The sequence below is a fragment of the Dipodomys spectabilis genome, unplaced genomic scaffold, assembly GCF_019054845.1.
Source record: "Dipodomys spectabilis isolate Male_0828 unplaced genomic scaffold, ASM1905484v1 ptg000017l, whole genome shotgun sequence".
Taxonomy (NCBI): Eukaryota; Metazoa; Chordata; class Mammalia; order Rodentia; family Heteromyidae; genus Dipodomys; species Dipodomys spectabilis.
Genome location: NW_024870694.1, coordinates 20,779,535 through 20,797,220, shown reverse-complemented (window position 1 = coordinate 20,797,220; position 17,686 = coordinate 20,779,535). Strand labels below are relative to the sequence as shown.

The window sequence follows — 17,686 nt, the reverse complement described above, 5'->3', positions numbered from 1 at the left end:
CACTAGCTTTTGTTTGACTGCAGCCACATGAATAAGTCACTAACCTGATGAAAACAGATAAAAAGTCATCCTTGAAGCTGGTATATGGCAACAAGTACCATAATTCCTGGGGTGGAAAGCTGTGCTGTGGATTCCAGAACACCTCTGTGCTATGCCTGTGCTGTGCACACCTGAAAGTCTCCTGAGAGGCCTAGCACAAGGCAGTTTCTGTCTCTAGACACTTCTGTCCTGCAGTGTGGACTCTGGCCAGAGCTTCTCCAGCTCTTCACTAGTGGAGTCTGTAGGACACAGATGGTATCTGGCATCCGATGCTTCTTTCCAAGGGGAACAATGATGGCAGCAGAGGCTGCAGAGGCCATAGATAGCAGCCAGTATGAGGCCTCCTAAGCCCAGGTGCCAGCAGAAGAAGGTGGTGAGGAAAGCCAGGTCCATGGGGTTGTCTCCTTGCCAGTGCTGTCCGGAAGGAGGCAAATACAGCACCAAGCACAGCTGGAACATCCAGGTGCTGAGCACCAGCCCCATCCACACCTTAAACACCCAGAGCATGGGATTGTGAGGGACCCAGACTTCAATGCTGGACGCCAGGCCTACCAGGAAAGCGGGGATCATGAATAGCACATGCACACGGATCTCCAACACGCTCTTGTTCTCAATGTGGGTGTACATCACCAGCACTACCACATAGAAAGCCAGGGCCTCGGCAGCTCGTTCCAGCTTCATATTCTGCTGGGCCAGCCACTTCTGGCTCACGGTATTTACCACAGCACTGAGCAGAAAGAACCCAAACATCGTGACATGCTGCCAGTTGTCCTTGAACACAAACGGCCGCTTAGGGTTCTCCCAGTCTATCATCTGCAGTCGGTTTACCCCTGGGGGATAATAAAACTCACCTAAGATGCCAGCGACACAGGCGATCATCTTTATTGCTTCGTCCAATGGTACCTGCTGCCACAGCTTAAGTCTTTGCTTCTCCCTGGGGAGCAGGGGTGGCTTGCAGAGCTGCTGTCCCCGTAGTAGAGCCAGAGATATCAGCACTGAATGGTAGAGTGAGAAGAAGAGGAAAAATGTGCCTGGCAGAAGGTGACCTTCCAGATTTCCCATGGCTCCTCCGTGTGTGTCTCCAATAATGAGATGAGAGCTGGTAGATGAGAAGTCCCTTCACTGGCTGTTTTTACAAACCTCTCTGAGCATCTGAAACCCCAGGAGTCTAACTTTGCTTTCCCTGGCATTGGCAACACCTGTGCCACTCCCAGGGTGGAACCTGTGGAAGAAATGTGATGATTTAGTCATCTCATTGGTTTCACAACTGAAATCTCCTTGGCTGTGACCTCAGCAGGCATCTGGCTGCAGGTGATGCTTTGTCCCAACTTCTGACCTGGGCTGCAGCCCTGTATGGAGGGAGGAAGTGGGGGGAAGACTGACTCTGGCACTAACTGTTGGAGACGGGTGTGTTATCTATTTTTTCTCACAACAACTCTATGAAGGAGGTTTGTTGAAACAGATTTGACAAGTGACATGAAGCTTAGAGGAGCAATAGGACCTACTCAAGATAATATATTTCTAGCAGCAGATACAGTAGAACTGGAGCACGAACCCAGGTCTTATTACATAGTTCAGTGTTCACAGCATAAAGATTGAAATTCAGCTCCCACATTCGCAGTTTCTGTGACTATGGGCAAGGTAGGGTAACTTATTCTGTCTTTTTTTTCCTGCTGGGTGCTGGTGGCTCACACCTGTAATGCTAGCTACTCAGGAAGCTGACAACTGAGGATTGTGGTTCAAAGCCAGCTTGAGCAGGAAAATCTCCAAGACTTATCTCCAATTAACCACAAAACAAAAGCTGGGAGGGGAGCTATGGCTCAAGTAGTAGAGCACCAGCTTTGAGTGAAAAAGCTGAGAGCCAAAGTTCTGAGTTCAAGCTCCAGTACACACACACACACACACACACACACACACACACACACACACGTGAAAAACAAAACCGCTTCTTTACTATAGAACGGGCATAATGATTTCTTCATAAGTTTTATTGTGAAGATTCAATACGATAATATAGGTCTTGTGTCTGATATACAGCAAATATTAAGCAAATGGTACTGATTATTAATAAGTTGACTTTTATTTGGCAGTATTGAAGTTTGAACTCCAGATTTTGAGCTTGAAAATGTCTTGACAGAAACTCAAACTCTGAGCTGTATCTCCAAGCTTCTTTTTTGTGATGGTTAATTTTGAGATAGAGTCATGCTTCCGGCCCAGATATATATCTGAATTGTGACCCACATGTATTATTAAACTTCCTGTTGTAGCTAGGATAATAGCATATGTCATTACACCCACTCTCAATCAAAACCAGGGTCTCTTGAAGTTTTATGCCTGGACTGGCTTCAAACTGCAATCCCATTCTCAAAGTAGCTAGAATAACTTCTTTCCTTCCTTCCTTCCTTCTTTCCTTCCTTATTTCCTTCCTTCCTTCCTTCTTTCCTTCCTTCCTTCTTTCCTTCCTTCCTTCTTTCTTTCTTTTCTTTTTTGTTTTTTCTTTTCTTTCTTTCTTCTTCTTTTTCTTCCTTTCCTTCTTTGTTTCTTCTTTCTTTAATTTTCTCTCTGTTTCTCTGTCTCTCTTGTGCTGGTACTAGGGCACAAACTCAGAGTCTTATGCTCTTATTTGGCTTTTACTGCTCAAGGCTCTACCACTTGGGCCACAGCTCTACTTTTAGCTTTTTTGCTGATTAACTGGCAGCTTTGAATCATAGGATCTTAGATCTGTCTTCTGAGTAGCTAGGACTACAGGTATGAGCCACCAGCACCCAACTAGGATAATTTTACTTTAGTTATTACTATCATTCCTTGCTAAATTACTGTAGTCCTGAATACTTTACTTATTTCTATGAATGATGCCAAAGTACATTTTATATTTTTGAAAGTTTTGGTCAAGAAAAAAGAAATATTGCATTTATTTATTAAATTATAGTTTAAAACAAAATTTTCCAAAAAGAAAATATACTGCAAAAATTTCCCCTTCTATAACAACAAAGTATAGACTCCTGACCATGTAAAGATCTCTTAAAAGACAAGCAAAAGTGCCAGGTGCCAGTGGCTCATGCCTATAATCCTAGCTATTTAGGAGGCTAAAATCTGAGAATTGCGATTTGAGCCAGCTCAATCAGGAAAGTCCATGAGACTCTCAATTTTCAGTTATCCACCAAAAAGCCAGGTGTGGGATCTGTGGCTCAAGTGGTAGAGCACTAGCCTTGAGAGAAAAAGTTAAGTGACAGCACCCCAGCCCTGAGTTCTAGCCCCAGTACCAACATTTTTTTAAAAAGACACTTCACCAGAAAACTGAGTAAAGGATATAAAATATGTATTACTACCAAGAAAACCTACAGGTGCCTAAAAACACATGAAATTCAAGACATTAAGCTATCCAGGTGACAACTCTCCCATGATACCCATTGCAAAATTGTTGTTTGTGACTCTCTAAACTTCATGTGTTGAAACTTCAATCCCTCATATGAAGATATTGGAGGTGGGGCACCTGGGAGACAATTACACTTAGGTAAGGTCATAAAGGTGAAGCAATGAAGATACAGGCATTGTAAGAAGAGGAAGGCAGAGACTATCTATGAACTAGCACTGAAGAAACACTGAAAACACAAGACAAGGGAGTCACCTGCAACTTGGAAGACAACCCTGACCAGACTCTAGCCAGCCTGGGTTCAGACTGGTCTCAAACATACAGCCTCCAGAACTAGGAGAAATAAACATCCGTTCTGTAAGACACCCATTCCATGATAGTTGTAACAGTCAAGCTGAGGACAGAATTGGGGAACTATGAAGTTGAATATTGTTGTAACAAATGCCTAAAACAGTGGAAGTAACTTTGGAACTGGGTAATTGGGTGAAGGTTGTTACAGTGTTGAGGGGCCTGCTAGAAAAAGGTGTCATTGCTGTGAACTTTTTTTTTTTTTTCCATTTTGACATGTCCATTTATGTGTATAATTCATCTTGATCAGAGACATCCCATCCGTCAGTCTTAGCAAGTTTCCTTATCATTTTCATGCATGTACATAAAACATTTTGACTAGGTTTTCCCTCCTTTCCTTCTCTATGTCCCCCCTCATCCCACTAGGACCTATACCCAAGACATGTTTCAATTTCCTAATATTCATTTTTTGTTAAAGTACATGCTAGTTGTTCAAAGGAGTTTCACCATAGTATCACACACACACACACACACACACACACACACACACCCTGTATTATTTATATAAATCCTTATACTTTAGGTTTAACATCTACATATGAGAGAAAACGGGGGATATGAGTCCTTCTGAACCTGGCTTACTTTGTTTAATCTCGTGGCTTCCAGATCTATCTATCATTTCCCTGCAAATGACATAATTTCATTATTCTTTATGGTTGAATAATATTCATCTGAATATTCCATTTCAAAATTTCTTTTTTTTTTTTTTTTTTGGTCCGGTCGTGGGGCCTGAACTCTGGGCATGGGCGCTGTCCCTCAGCTCTTCAGCTCAAGGCTAGCGCTCTACCACTTGAGCCACAGCGCCACTTCTGGCTTTTTTTTTCTTATGTGGTACTGAGGAATCGAACCCAGGGCCTCATGCATGCAAGGCAAGCGCTCTACCACTGAGCCACCTTCCCAGCCCTCCATTTCAAAATTTCTTGATCCAACCATCAGTAGGGTATTTGGGCTGTTTCCATAGCTTGGCTATTGTAAATAGTGCTGTGGGAAACATGGTGGTACAGCTGCCTCTGTTATACATTCCTTCAGATACATACCCAATAGTAGCATTGCTGGATTACAAAGTAGTTCTGTTTTTCAGGTTTATGAGGAACCTTCAAACTGATTTTTATAGTGATTGTACTAGTTTACAGTCCTGCCAACAGAGTATGAAGGTGCTGTTCCTTCATATCCTGATTAATGGTTATTGTAGTTTGTTGCAAACTGACTAAAAAGTGTGTGTGTGTGTGTGTGTGTGTGTGTGTGTGTGTGTTAGTGAGGGTTAAAATGAAGGCCTTATGTATGGTAGGCCAAACTGACTTTTAACAGTTAAATCTGATAAGGTCTCAGAGAGGAAAGAGCTGTGGAGAAAGCTTTCATCATCTTAGAAAACACACAAATAATTATGACCTGAATGTTGGTAGAAAGTTTGGATGGCGAAGACCATACTGGGGAGGACTTTGACAGATCACTCAGCAATGGAGGAAAGGCCATCTTGGTTATAAAGCAGCCCTAAACATGGCCAACTCATGCTCATGTTCCAGGTACAACTTGTAAATGACAAAACGATGTTTAGATGAGGAAATGTCTGAGTGAAGTGTTAGCAAGAGTAACTTTATTTCTCTTCGTTGCTTATAGTAAAATAGGAGATAAGCGATAGGAAGAAAGAATTGCTAAACAGAAAGGAACCAGAATTTACAGATGGGTAAAATCCACGTTTTGAAAAATAAGAAAGCAAGTTCTGAAGAAAACAAAGGCTTAAGGCTGTGTCCCAATAATCCTTTGAAGCAGAGATAACATGGGTGTGGACCGCAGATCTAGTAAGTTACCCTTCAGAAACATTGCCAGCCTGAGCTGAGGGGAACACACATGATATGAAACAATGTAATGCTGTTTGACTACTTAGCTCTGACAGGAGCTGGTCATGGAGTTCTTTGGCTATAAGACAAAGGACAGCAGGTCTCCCACAAGTGATTCCAGAATCTGTAGGGTTATGTCCTTGATTTCACAAGGATTTCCTATTCTGTAGCCCAGGCTAGTCAGAACCCCCTTACCTCCATCTCTCTCCATCTTCCAAGTGGGTACCACCACATTTGGCTAATCACTTTGTTTGTTTGGTAGTACTGGAATTTGAACTCAGGGCCTCAAACTTGTAGTAGAGCAGGTACTCTACTATAAGTCATACCTCCAGTCTTTTTTTTTTGTTGTTTCTTTTTTTGTTTTTTGTTTTTTTGGATCCGGTCGTGGGGCCTGAACTCTGGGCCTGAGTGCTGTCCCTCAGCTCTTCAGCTCAAAGCTAGCGCTCTACCACTTGAGCCACAGCACCACTTCCGGCTTTTTTCTTTTTGCATATGTGGTGCTGAGGAATCAAACCCAGGGCCTTAGGCATGCAAGGCAAGCGCTCTGCCACTGAGCCAACTTCCCAGCCCTTTTTTTTTTTTTTAACTAAAGTTATTTTTCAAGTAGGGTCTCAATTTTTTGCCTGAATCAGACTAGACAACAATCTTCTTACCTGTACCTCCTATATAGCTGGAATCACAGGCACTCACCTTCATAGCAGACATATTTATTGAGGTGGTGTTTCAATAACTTTTTGTCTAGGCTAGCCTTGAATTATAATCCTCCCAGTCTTCCTCTGGAACAATAGACTTGAGCCAGCTTGCCTGGCTGGTTTATCGATTTTAACAGGTCAGATTGCAGCTGTCCAGAGCCTGAAGCTGTGACACTATTCCAGCCTTGAAAACTCTTGGGAATCACCTCTCCTCTTCCTGTGGGTCAAGAGGACAGAGTATGTAATCAGGGAGCAGGAGTCATTAGCTTTAATATACAGTAATATTTGCCTTACCAGTTTTTTTGTTTTTGTTTTTGTTTTTGTCGGTTGTGGGGCTTGAACTCTGGGCCTAAGCACTGTCTCTCAGCTCTTCAGCTCAAGGCTAGAGCTCTACCACTTGAGCCACAGCACCACTTCCGCCTTACCAGTTTTGAACTTGCTTGGGACCTGTTCCTTTCTTCTCTGAGTTCTCCATTTTAGAATGGGAATGTCTATCTTATTTCTCACCATTGTATTGTGGAGGTATACACAGGCTATAGCTGTTGAGGAATTTTGCCTCAGAATGAATCCTATTCCAGGTTTCCTCCATATTCCGAATTAGATAATATTTAGGTGATGAGATGCTGTCATGACTTAAGACTTGCACAGCTATTGGGATGGAACAAATGTATTTTCCATTTAAGAAAGACAAAACTGTGAGCACAAAAACAAAACAAAACTGTGAGCAATCAGAGGTAGAATATTATGATCTGGAAATCCAAGTTGAAGCTCCATTACCCCACATGATGGCATCAGGAGGATAAGGTCTTCGGGAAGTAATTGGGTCTGGAGCAGGTAATAAGGGTGTGGTTCAGTGATGAGATTAACTCTCTTGTAGAAGAACTATGAGAGCCACCTCCCCAGATTTTGCATGAGGACACAGTGTGAAGACAGGACTTTTCCCAGGAGCCCCATCTCCTGTCCTAAGTATCTGTTGTTGAAGCCATCAAGCTGTGAGTTATTTAAGAGTATGTTATTCAATTGTCTCAAAATTATGTTTTTTCTAGTTTTCCTTCTGTGTTGATTCCTAAATTCATCCCATTATGGTTACAAAGGATATTTTATGTAACATCTACCATCTGAAATACATTGAGACAATTTGATTAGTGATCTTACCCAGTCAATCTTTGACCATGTCCCCAATATACTTAAGAAGAATATGCTGTTGTTAGGTAGTGTTCTAGGTTTGTCTGCAAAAGATAGTTGGTTTATTGTGTTGTGTCCTTTATTTCCTTAATTACCTTCTCTCTGACTACTAGTTGTTCTCTTACTGAGTGAGGATACTAAAGTATTCAACTATTATTTTACACCTGTTTCTTAATTCTGTCAATTTTTGCTTCATGTATTTTGAGAGTCTGTTTTTAGATAAGCAAATATTTATAATTATTACATCTTGCTATATCAAAACTTTTAATAACATATAATATGCTTCTTCTGCCCTTCCTGGGCTGAAGTGATTGATTCAGGGCTGAGACTGAAGTTCCCAACCACTCTGGCTAGTATTCATCATCTCTTGATGTGTAACACCAGCAAACTTCATTAGGTCTATAGAAAGAGTCATTTCTCTTTCATTCTCTCTTTCCTTCTCCCTCTCTCTCCCTCTCTTTCCCTCTCTCTCCCCCATCTCTCCCCTCTCTCTCTCTTGCTTTCTCTCTCTCCTTGAGACAAGGTTTTACTATGAAGTCATAGTGGCCTAAATCCCTCAATTTACCTTCCTCAGTCTTCAGAGTTGTTGGAACTAGATTACAGGTGAGTCATCACCTGGCTTTTTTTTTTTGGGGTCCGGTCGTGGGCCTGAACTCTGGGCCTGGGTGCTGTCCCTCAGCTCTTCAGCTCAAGGCTAGCGCTCTACCACTTGAGCCACAGCACCACTTCCGGCTTTTTTCTTTTTGCTTATGTGGTGCTGAGGAATCAAACCCAGGGCCTCATGCATGCAAGGCAAGCACTCTATCACTGAGCCACCTTCCCAGCCCCCTGGCATTTTAAAAATGAAATATTTTACCTTTTTATCTGATTCAGAATAGAAAAGGAACTGGGTACTCAGGTACTCCTAGGTACTCAGGAGGCTGAGATCTGAGGATCACAGTTCAAAACCAGCCTGGGCAGGAAAGTCCATGAGACTCTCATCTCCAATTAACAATTAACCACTAAAAACCAGAAGTGGAGCTGTGGCTCAAGTGGTAGAGTGCTAGCCTTGAGCTGAAGAGCTTAGAGACAGTGCCCAGTCCCAGAGTTCAAGTCCCATGACCGACAAAAGAAGAAGAAGAAGAAGAGGAGGAGGAGGAGGAGGAAAGGAAGCCAATTGAGTTTTTTTAAATGATATTTATTTTTCAAGAAGAAGTTATTTTAGAGGAAAACAATTTATGAGTCAGAAAACATCAGGTTGAAAAAGTTCAGTGTTCTGGGGAACATTATTTCATTGGTTGTAGTTCAAAAGCTCTTTTTGTTGTGGTTCAGAATAGAGGTTTCTTTTCCACAGTTCTTGAGGCTGGGAAGTCCAACTAAATGTTGGCATTGACCAGGGTCTTTTTTTTTTTTTTGCCACATCTTCATACATGGTGGAAGATGGAAAGACAAGAAAGAAATGAATGCTGTGCCTTCACATAGTGAAGAGTGAAGGGAGAGCAAGAACTAACTCCCTTCATGGTTACCCTTTATTTATATAAGGGTATTTTGATTGCCTTCACAAAGGGAGAGCCTTCAACATAAACATTCATTCTCTCTCTCTCTCTCTCTCTCTCTTCCTCCTCCCCCTCCCCCCCCACTGGGGTTTGAACACAGGGCCTTACTCTAACTCAGCTGACGGCCTATTTGAACCATACCTCCAGCCCAACTTTTTACCTGTTATTTTTGGAGATAGAATCTCATGGACCTTTCAACCAGGACTGGATTTGAACTGTGGTCCTCTGGATCTCAGTTTCCTGAGTAGCTAGGATTCCAGTCATGAGCCACCAGTATATGGCTTCAGCATAAATATATCTTAATGGCAGTGCCTCTGAATACAGTCATTGTTAACACCTGAGTTTCACAAAGTACATATTCAAGTCACAGCACCAGTAATTTGCCCAGAACTGGATTGTATTTATCATCATCATGAACCTAGACATACCAGGGAATAAGGCAGTAAGTCATTTGTCTTTCCTTATTTATATTTTTCTATAGGACTTCTCTTTAGGGCCCCTCTCTGGATGGAGAGTTTTGCTACTTTAATGGCTTTCCTTTTCACTTGCAAATAAATTTTACCCTGTTTACCTTATTAAAAAAACACAATTAGCAATATTATTTAACACATGGAAAGAAATGTGGTAATTTCTAGATGGTAGTTTTATTAGAAATATTTGTTGATGTCTCCATATTTTTGTGTTTTTCAAAATTTTTTTCTTTCTTTTTTTTTTTGGGTCAGGTCATGGGGCCTGAACTCTGGGCCTGGGCGCTGTCCCTCAGCTCTTCAGCTCAAGGCTAGCGCTCTAACCACTTGAGCCACAGCACCATTTCCGGCTTTTTTCTTTTTGCTAATGTGGTGCTGAGGAATCGAACCCAGGGTCTCATGCATGCAAGGCAAGCACTCTACCACTGAGCCACCTTCCCAGCCCAGTTTTTCAAATTTTCTATGCTATGTTTGCTTCAGTGTAAAATTATCAATATGAAATACTTTGTGTAAGTTCTCAGTCATCAAAGCATGTCTTTGTATGTATATATATATATATATATGTTTATGCATATAATTATTAATATGCATGGCCATGTATACTGACAACTTTTTTTTAAAGACAGAGTCTTGCTACATTATCCAGGCTGGTCTTGAACTCCGTCTTATAGTTTGAGGCTGGCCTCAAACTCACCATCCTCCTGTCCCAACCTCTTGTACACTACCACACTTGGCTGATAATTTTGAAAACACAAAGACATCAGGCACAGGTGGCTCACACCTGAAATCCCAGCTACTCAGGAGGCTGAGATCTGAGAATGGCAGTTTGAAGCCAGCTTGGGGAGGAAAAGTCTGTAAGACTCATCTACAATGAACAGAAAACCAGAAATGAAGCTGGGGCTGAAGTGGTAGAGCACTAGTTTTGAGCAAAAAAAGCTCAGGCCCTGAGTTCAAGACCTAGGACATGCCCCTCCTCCCCCACAAAAGCACAAAGACAAGTGAAAAAAGTAATATGCAAAAAAGTGCCAACTTAGAATGAAGAAATGTTACTTGTCTTGCTTGTTTCCAGGGTTTAATAAAACAAGGAAATAAAACATGTCTTTCTAATTCCATTCATATTCCTCTCTTCTTCTGTTAGGTGAACTGACATCACAATTCTGTGTGCTGCTTTCCTGTCATTCTGTCCTTTTCTATCCAGCTAGTGAGTTCTGTGCATTGCCAGTATGATACTGGACATGCCTCAGTTAGATCCCCTGAAAGTAAAGTTCCTTTGTAATGAAGTCAGTGCTGTTCAATAAAAAGGGGGAGGGGATTTAAGAATCAAGCAAAAATACACTTGATGAGAACCATATGTATGAATGGACATATTCCAACGAACTAGGGGAGTGCACAGATGTGCTGGTCTTAAATTCCTCCCAATTCCTATTTTGTCTGCAAAGGCAAATAAGGCTGACCCTTAATCAACCTTCTTACTCTCAAAGTGGCGGTGAGTCCTCAGTGTCTCTCTCTCTCCATCTCCCCAGTTGGTGTTACTGATCATCTGCTATTATTATTAGAAATGGTTTCTGATAATAATCACTTATACTTGTTGTGTGATGGATTAATCTTTAGCAGATGAGTTTCGGTCACTGTGATATCTCCATCAGTCAGGTTAAGCCTCTTATCTCCAGCTGGAGGAGAAAGCACTCTCTACCCTGCCTTAATTACAGATAAAGAAATTGTAGAGCTGGGCACTGGTGGCTCACACCTATAATCCTAGCTACTCAGGAGGCTGAAATCTGAGGTTCATGGTTTGAAGCCACCCAGGCAGGAAAATCCACGAGATTCCTGTATCCAATTAACTACCAAAGGACCTGAAGTGGAGCTGTGGCTCAATTGGTAGAGTGCTAGCCTTCAGTGAAAATGTTTAGGGACAGTGTCCAGACGCTGAGTTCAAGCCCCAATACCAGAACACACAGAAGGAAGAAGGAAAGAGAGAGTGAGAGAGAAAGAGACAGAGGGAGGGAGAGAGGGAAAGCGGGAAAGAGGGAGAGAGAGAGGAAGGAAGGAAAGAAGGAAGGAAGGAAGGAAGGAAAGAAGGAAGGAAGGAGGGAGGGAAGGAGGGAAGGAAGGAAGGGAGAGAGAGAAAGAAAGGAAGGAAGGAAAGAAAGAAAGAAAGAAAGAAAGAAAGAAAGAAAGAAAGAAAGAAAGAAAGAAAGAAAGAAAGAAAGAAAAAATAAATTGTTGTAGGTATTGACCAGCAGGTTTCTGAGCTATATTTTTGAGGGACAGTAAATAAAGCAAATCTGACTTAGACCTTCTAACTCTGTTGTTTTCAAGGCTGATCTTAGAATCATTAGGAGCTTTAATATATGTATATATGTATTGTGTATATCTATATATAAAACACCAGTCCTTGAGTCTTGCCCTCTTACGCCTCTGAATTCTAATTCCCTTGGTCTAGAGTTGGGCTTGGATATTCATGCTCTTTAAGCTTCCCTTGAAGTCACAAAAGGCCCAATACTGTGTAATTCCTTTTATACAAGGTACCTAGTCAAATTCATAGAAATATAAAATAGAATGGAGATTTCCAAGTGTTTAGGAGAGGGGGATAAGACATTATTGTGTAACAGGTTCAGAATTTCCACTTATGAAGATGGATGAGTTCTGGAGCTGGATGGCAGGGATAGCTTCTCAACCCTGTACTTAATGTCACGGAATGTGTACCTGCTCCATATTATGTCACATACACACATTTTACCACAATTAAAAAAAGTGGTAAAATATGTGTATGTGAACAAACTGTTTAAATAGGGTCCCAGGTGGACCCATTACAACAATGGGATGTACAAGATTTTATGTTGAAAAATGAACTTTACAACTTTGGTGGGGTGGGGGTGGGGTGGGGTAGTGGTGGTGGTGGTGGTGGTGGTAGTAGGGTGTGGGTGTTGGGGGTGGAGAGGGGAAGGGATGGTATGGGGAAACAAAGGAGGAGGTAACAATGCTTGATAAGAAATGTACTCACAAGGGGTTGGGAAGGTGGCTCAGTGGTAGAGTGCTTGCCTTGCATGCCAGAGGCCCTGGGTTTGATTCCTCAGCACCACATAAGCAAAAAAGAAAAAAGCCAGAAGTGGCGCTGTGGCTCAAGTGGTAGAGCGCTAGCCTTGAGCTGAAGAGCTGAGGGACAGCGCCCAGGCCCAGAGTTCAGGCGCCACGACTGGACCAAAAAAAAAGAAATGTACTCACTATCTTGCCCATGTAATTGTAACCCCTCTGTATGGTATTTCCACAATAATATATATATATATATATATATATATATATATATATATATTTTTTTTTTTTTTTTTTTTTTTTTTTTTTTTTAAAGTGAAGCCAGGTGCCGGTGGCTCACGCCTGTAATCCTAGCTACTCAGGAGGCTGAGATCTGAGGATCGAGGTTCAAAGCCAGCCCAGGCAGGAAAGTTCATGAGAATCTTATCTCCAATAAACCACTAGAAAACTAGAAGTAGGGCTGTGGCTCAATCAATAGAGAGCTTGCCTTGAGCTGAAGAGCTCAGGGACAGCGCCCAAGCCCAGAGTTCAAGTCCCACTACCAAAGAAAAAACAAACAAAAAAAAAATGAAGAATGAGCTGGGTGCCCCTGGCTCACACCAGTAATCCTAGCTACCTAGGAGACTGAGATCTGATCTGAGAGCTGATCTGATCTGAGATCATGGTTCAAAGCCAGCCCAGGCAGGAAAACCTGTGAGACTCTTTTTTATTTTTTTTGGGGGGGGGGGGGGGTGGTCCGGTCATGGGGCCTGAACTCTAGGCCTGGGCGCTGTCCCTCAGCTCTTCAGCTCAAGGCTAACGCTCTACCACTTGAGCTACAGCGCCACTTCCGGCTTTTTTCTTTTTGCTTATGTGGTGCTAAGGAATCGAACCCAGGGCCTCATGCATGCAAGGCAAGCGCTCTACCACTGAGCCACCTTCTCAGCCCATGTGAGACTCTTATCTCCAATTAACCACTAAAAAGCCAGAAGTGATCATGTGGTTCAAATGGAGCACCAGCCCTGAACAAAAAAGCTAAGGGATAGTACCCAGACTCTGACTTCAAGCCCCAGTAGCAGCACAAAAAAATTAAACAATAATAAATAAATAAATATAGAAAACAAGTAAAAGGAAAGCAGCCTTTGGTAATTCTATTGTGTAACTCTTCTTGCAGTTTACCCCACCCGAGGTTGTTCTGCTTTCCTGCTGGAGTTGGCTCCCTGCTCCCCTGGGAGGATCAGCTGTCTGTTTTTCTGGTTTCAACTTTTATGGTTACTGGGGAGTTCACTATTTCTTGACTATTTTGTTTGTCTCCTGCCCAGTTCTGGTCTTAAAAAAATCTTCTCCATGCCCTCTTAAAGCACTTCTGCCTCTCGTAGCAATATTCCAGAAGAGGTGGCTGAGCTGCAACCTTCCCTAGTCTACTGATGCCCATGGCTGGAGCCTCCCTCTTAACAGACTTGGTCTGACTCATAGGAATCACACAAGCCCAACAGCCTGTGAATGTCAAGCAGAGAGGACTGGCTCTTTTATCTTCTCTCATGAAATGATAGACTTTTCTAGCTTGTAATCCAGGTGACCCCAAAGCTCACCGTATCTTTGGAAGATTCAGCCTCTGTTTCCTATTCTGCAGGAGGTCTAATGCTTTGACCAGGGTTTCTAAGTGTTTCACAGCATGGCTCTGAGGGTTTCTCTTCCAAACATATTTTGCAGCAGCTTCCTTGCTCTGCTGTCACATTGATCCAGAGTACAGACCTGGCCTGTTCCCACTGATCACATTCTACCATCGGGAAAACAAAACAAAGCCACTTACAAGGCATCCGTTATAGGTGTGAGAATGATGACACCAAAGCAAAATCTCAGTCTTGAATATTAGATATTACTGTTCTTAGAGCTCCTTCAAGACTGGTGAGGTGGCTCTGTGGCAGGGTACTTGCCCAACATGCTGTAAATTCTTGATTTGGCCAGAAGCTGGTAGCTCATATGTGTAATCCTAGCTATGTAGGAGGCTGAGCTCTGAGAATCTCTATTAGAAGCTAGTCCAGGCAGAGTCTGTGGGAGTCTTCTCCAGTTAACCACAAACAAGCTGAAAGTGGTCGAGTAGTAGGCTCAGGTGGTAGAGTGCAAGCCCAGAGTGGTTAAGCCAATTAAGGTGTTAGGCTAGTTAAGTTCAAACTTGATTACTGGGGGGAGGGGGGAAAGAGAGAGAGAGAGAAAGCCCTGGGTTGATCCCTAGTGCTATCAAAAGCAAATGACAAGGGGCTGGGAAGGTGGCTCAGTGGTAGAGCACTTGCCTTGCATGCATGAGGCCCTGGGTTCGATTCCCCAGCACCACATAAGCAAAAAGAAAAAAAGCCAGAAGTGGCGCTGTGGCTCAGGTGGTAGAGCACTAGCCTTGAGCTGAAGAGTTGAGGGACAGCACCTAGGCCCAGAGTTCAGGCCCCATGACTGGACCCAAAAAAAAAGCAAACAACAAGCCAACTCAAACCCAAGAAACAACCTAGGAGTTGATTTAACCAGGAAGCTGAGAGATCTACAATAAAACAGTAAAGCATTGCTATAAAAAGTTAAACAGGACAAGCCGGGCGCTGGTGGCTCACGCCTGTAATCCTAGCTACTCAGGAGGCTGAGATCTGAGGATCGCGGTTCAAAGCCAGCCCGGGCAGGAGAGACCGTGAGACTCCTATCTCCAATAAACCACCAGAAAACCAGAAGTGGCGCTGTGGCTCAAGTGGTAGAGCGCTCGCCTTGAGCTGAAGAGCTGAAGGACAGCGCCCAGGCCCAGAGTTCAAGCCCCACAGCCGACCAAAAAAAAAAAAAAAGAGGACACAAAAAAATGGAAAGCCATTCCATGATTGTGTGTTGGAAGAACTAATATTGCTAAAATGGCTGTACTATTCAAAAGATCCCAGGAAAGAAACACCAACAGCCAAAGCAGTGTTGAACAAAAACAAAACAAAGCTGGAGACATTACACAATCTGACTTCAAAGCATATTAAAAAGAGAGCGTGAGCTGGGTGCTCAAGATTCATGACTATAATCCTAGATATTCAGGAGGCTGAGATCTGAGGATGGTGGTTCAAAGCCAATTCAGGCAAGAAAGTCCATGAGACTCTATCTCCAATAAACTATCCCACTAAAAACTGAAAGTGGAATTGTGGCTCAAGTGGTTGAGCACTAGCCTTGAGCAAAAGAAGCTCAGGAACAGCCCAGGCCCTGAGAGAGGAGAGGGGACGAGAGAGAGAGAGAGACAGACAGACAGACAGACAGACAGACAGACAGACAGACAGACAGAGACAGAGACAGAGAGGTGGTGTATGCCTGTAATCGATCTCACCACTAGGGAGGCTGAGGCAGTAGTATTAACACTAACAAACATACAAAACATATTTGCAATCCATTAAAATGGGCAAATTGCCTGACACCAGAGGCTCACAAATATAATCTTACCAATGTACAAGGCTAAGATCTGAGAATCATGGTTCGAAGCTAGCCAGGACAGGAAAGTTCATGAGACTCTTATTTCCAATTAATCACCACAACAATGGAAGTGGAGCTGTGGCTCAAGAGGTAGGCTGGATTAGATATGTTAACAGTGACATTAATAGAGTAAGTTATTAAGGCAAGGGAAAATTACCTGAATAGAAATTTCTCACAAAAATCTAGACAAATGGACAACTATGTGAAAATGTGTTCTGGTCCATGTAGCTCAATGATAGAGTCACTGATTTGCATATGCAAAGACTCTGATTCCAATCCTCAGCAATAACAAAACCAAAAAATCATTAATTACTAGAGAAACACAAACTATTATGAGATATCATCACCTCACTCCAGTTAGAATCAAAAGACAGAAAACAATAATTGTTAGTGGGGAAGTAGAGAAAGAAGAGTATGCATATACTTTTGGGAGGAATGTAAATTAGTACAATAATTATGAGAAACAATATCGAAGTGTCTCAGAAGACTAACACCAGAACTGCCATGTGATCCAGATTCATACTGCTGGAAATGAAATCAGTATGTCGAAAAGATCTATGTCTTTGCAGCATTATTCGCAGTAGCCAAGAAATAGAAACAATCTAGATGTTTATCTGTGGATGAATGGATATAGAAACTGTGGCATACATAACACTGGAATATTATACAGCATAGAAAAAAATGAAATCCTGTCAACCATAAAAACATGAATGAACCTGGAGGACATTAAGTGAAATAAACCAAGCCACTGAAAGACACACATTGCATATGGATTCCAAAAAGTTGATCTCATAGAAATAAAATGTAGAATTGTAATGGGGAAAGTTGGGGAGAAAGTTGGGCAGGGAGGATGGAGAGAGGATAGTTGACAGAGGTGCAGTTGGATAGGCAGAATAACTTTTCATGTTCTATAACACAGTAGGGTAACTGACAATTTGATTGTATATTTCAGTATTGTTGATAGAAAGGATTTTGCAGGTTCCCAACTCAAAGAAATGATAATGCTGGCTCTGTCAATCACCTTGATTTGATCTGGTAGTGTTTGTAGAACTACTTGTGTGAAAGGCTTGGTTCCCAAGCCCACACAAGAGGGAGAGGGTGAAGTTTTTATGAGGTGAGCCTAATGGAAGGAAGTTAGGTTATTGGAGGGACATTGGGACTTCTGCTCTTTCCTCTCTGTTTCTCATTGTCTTTGCCTTCTTGCTGCTCTGCCCCACCCTATATTCTTGCAGAGATGTTTTTTGAGCCCACCAACCACCTACCTAAATGACTGAAACCATGAATCACAATAAGTCTTCCTCCTCAAGTGATTCTTCCTCCCTCTAAAGGAGGGAGGAACCCAAAGGTGTAACTTCTCTGCACATTTAAAATACTATTTATCAAAGCAGCTGGGTGCCAAGTGGCTCGTGCCTGTAGATCTCAGGAGGCTGAAATCTGAGGATCATGGTTCAATGCCAGCCTGGACAGAAAAGTCCATGAAACTTGTTTCTCCAATTAACTACTCCGAAAAAGCTTGAAGTGGCACTGTGGCTCAAATGGTAGAGTGCTAGCCTTGAGCACAAAGAAACTCAGGGACAGCATTCAGATCCTGAGTTCAAATCCCAGGCCCGGAATAAACAACAGCAACAGCAACAATGAATCTATTTATTGAAATGAGTTTCAGGAAATGGAAACATTTTGTTGTTGTTGTTGTTGTTTGACGGTGGTGGTGGTTTGT

The 17,686-nt window shown here is 42.4% G+C and overlaps 1 protein-coding gene across 1 annotated transcript; it reads right to left on the bottom strand.

The window, feature by feature from the left end:
• Positions 1-213: 213 nt before the first annotated feature.
• On the bottom strand, positions 214-1,101 carry LOC122096728 (transmembrane epididymal protein 1A-like). Its single transcript, XM_042667300.1, has one exon. The coding sequence runs from the start codon at positions 1,099-1,101 to the stop codon at positions 214-216; it is 888 nt and encodes a 295-aa protein (XP_042523234.1).
• Positions 1,102-17,686: the final 16,585 nt, after the last annotated feature.

Bases quoted from the DNA above. Each gene is read 5' to 3' on its own strand.
- LOC122096728 (XM_042667300.1), bottom strand. From the start codon at position 1,101: ATGGGAAATCTGGAAGGTCACCTTCTGCCAGGCACATTTTTCCTCTTC.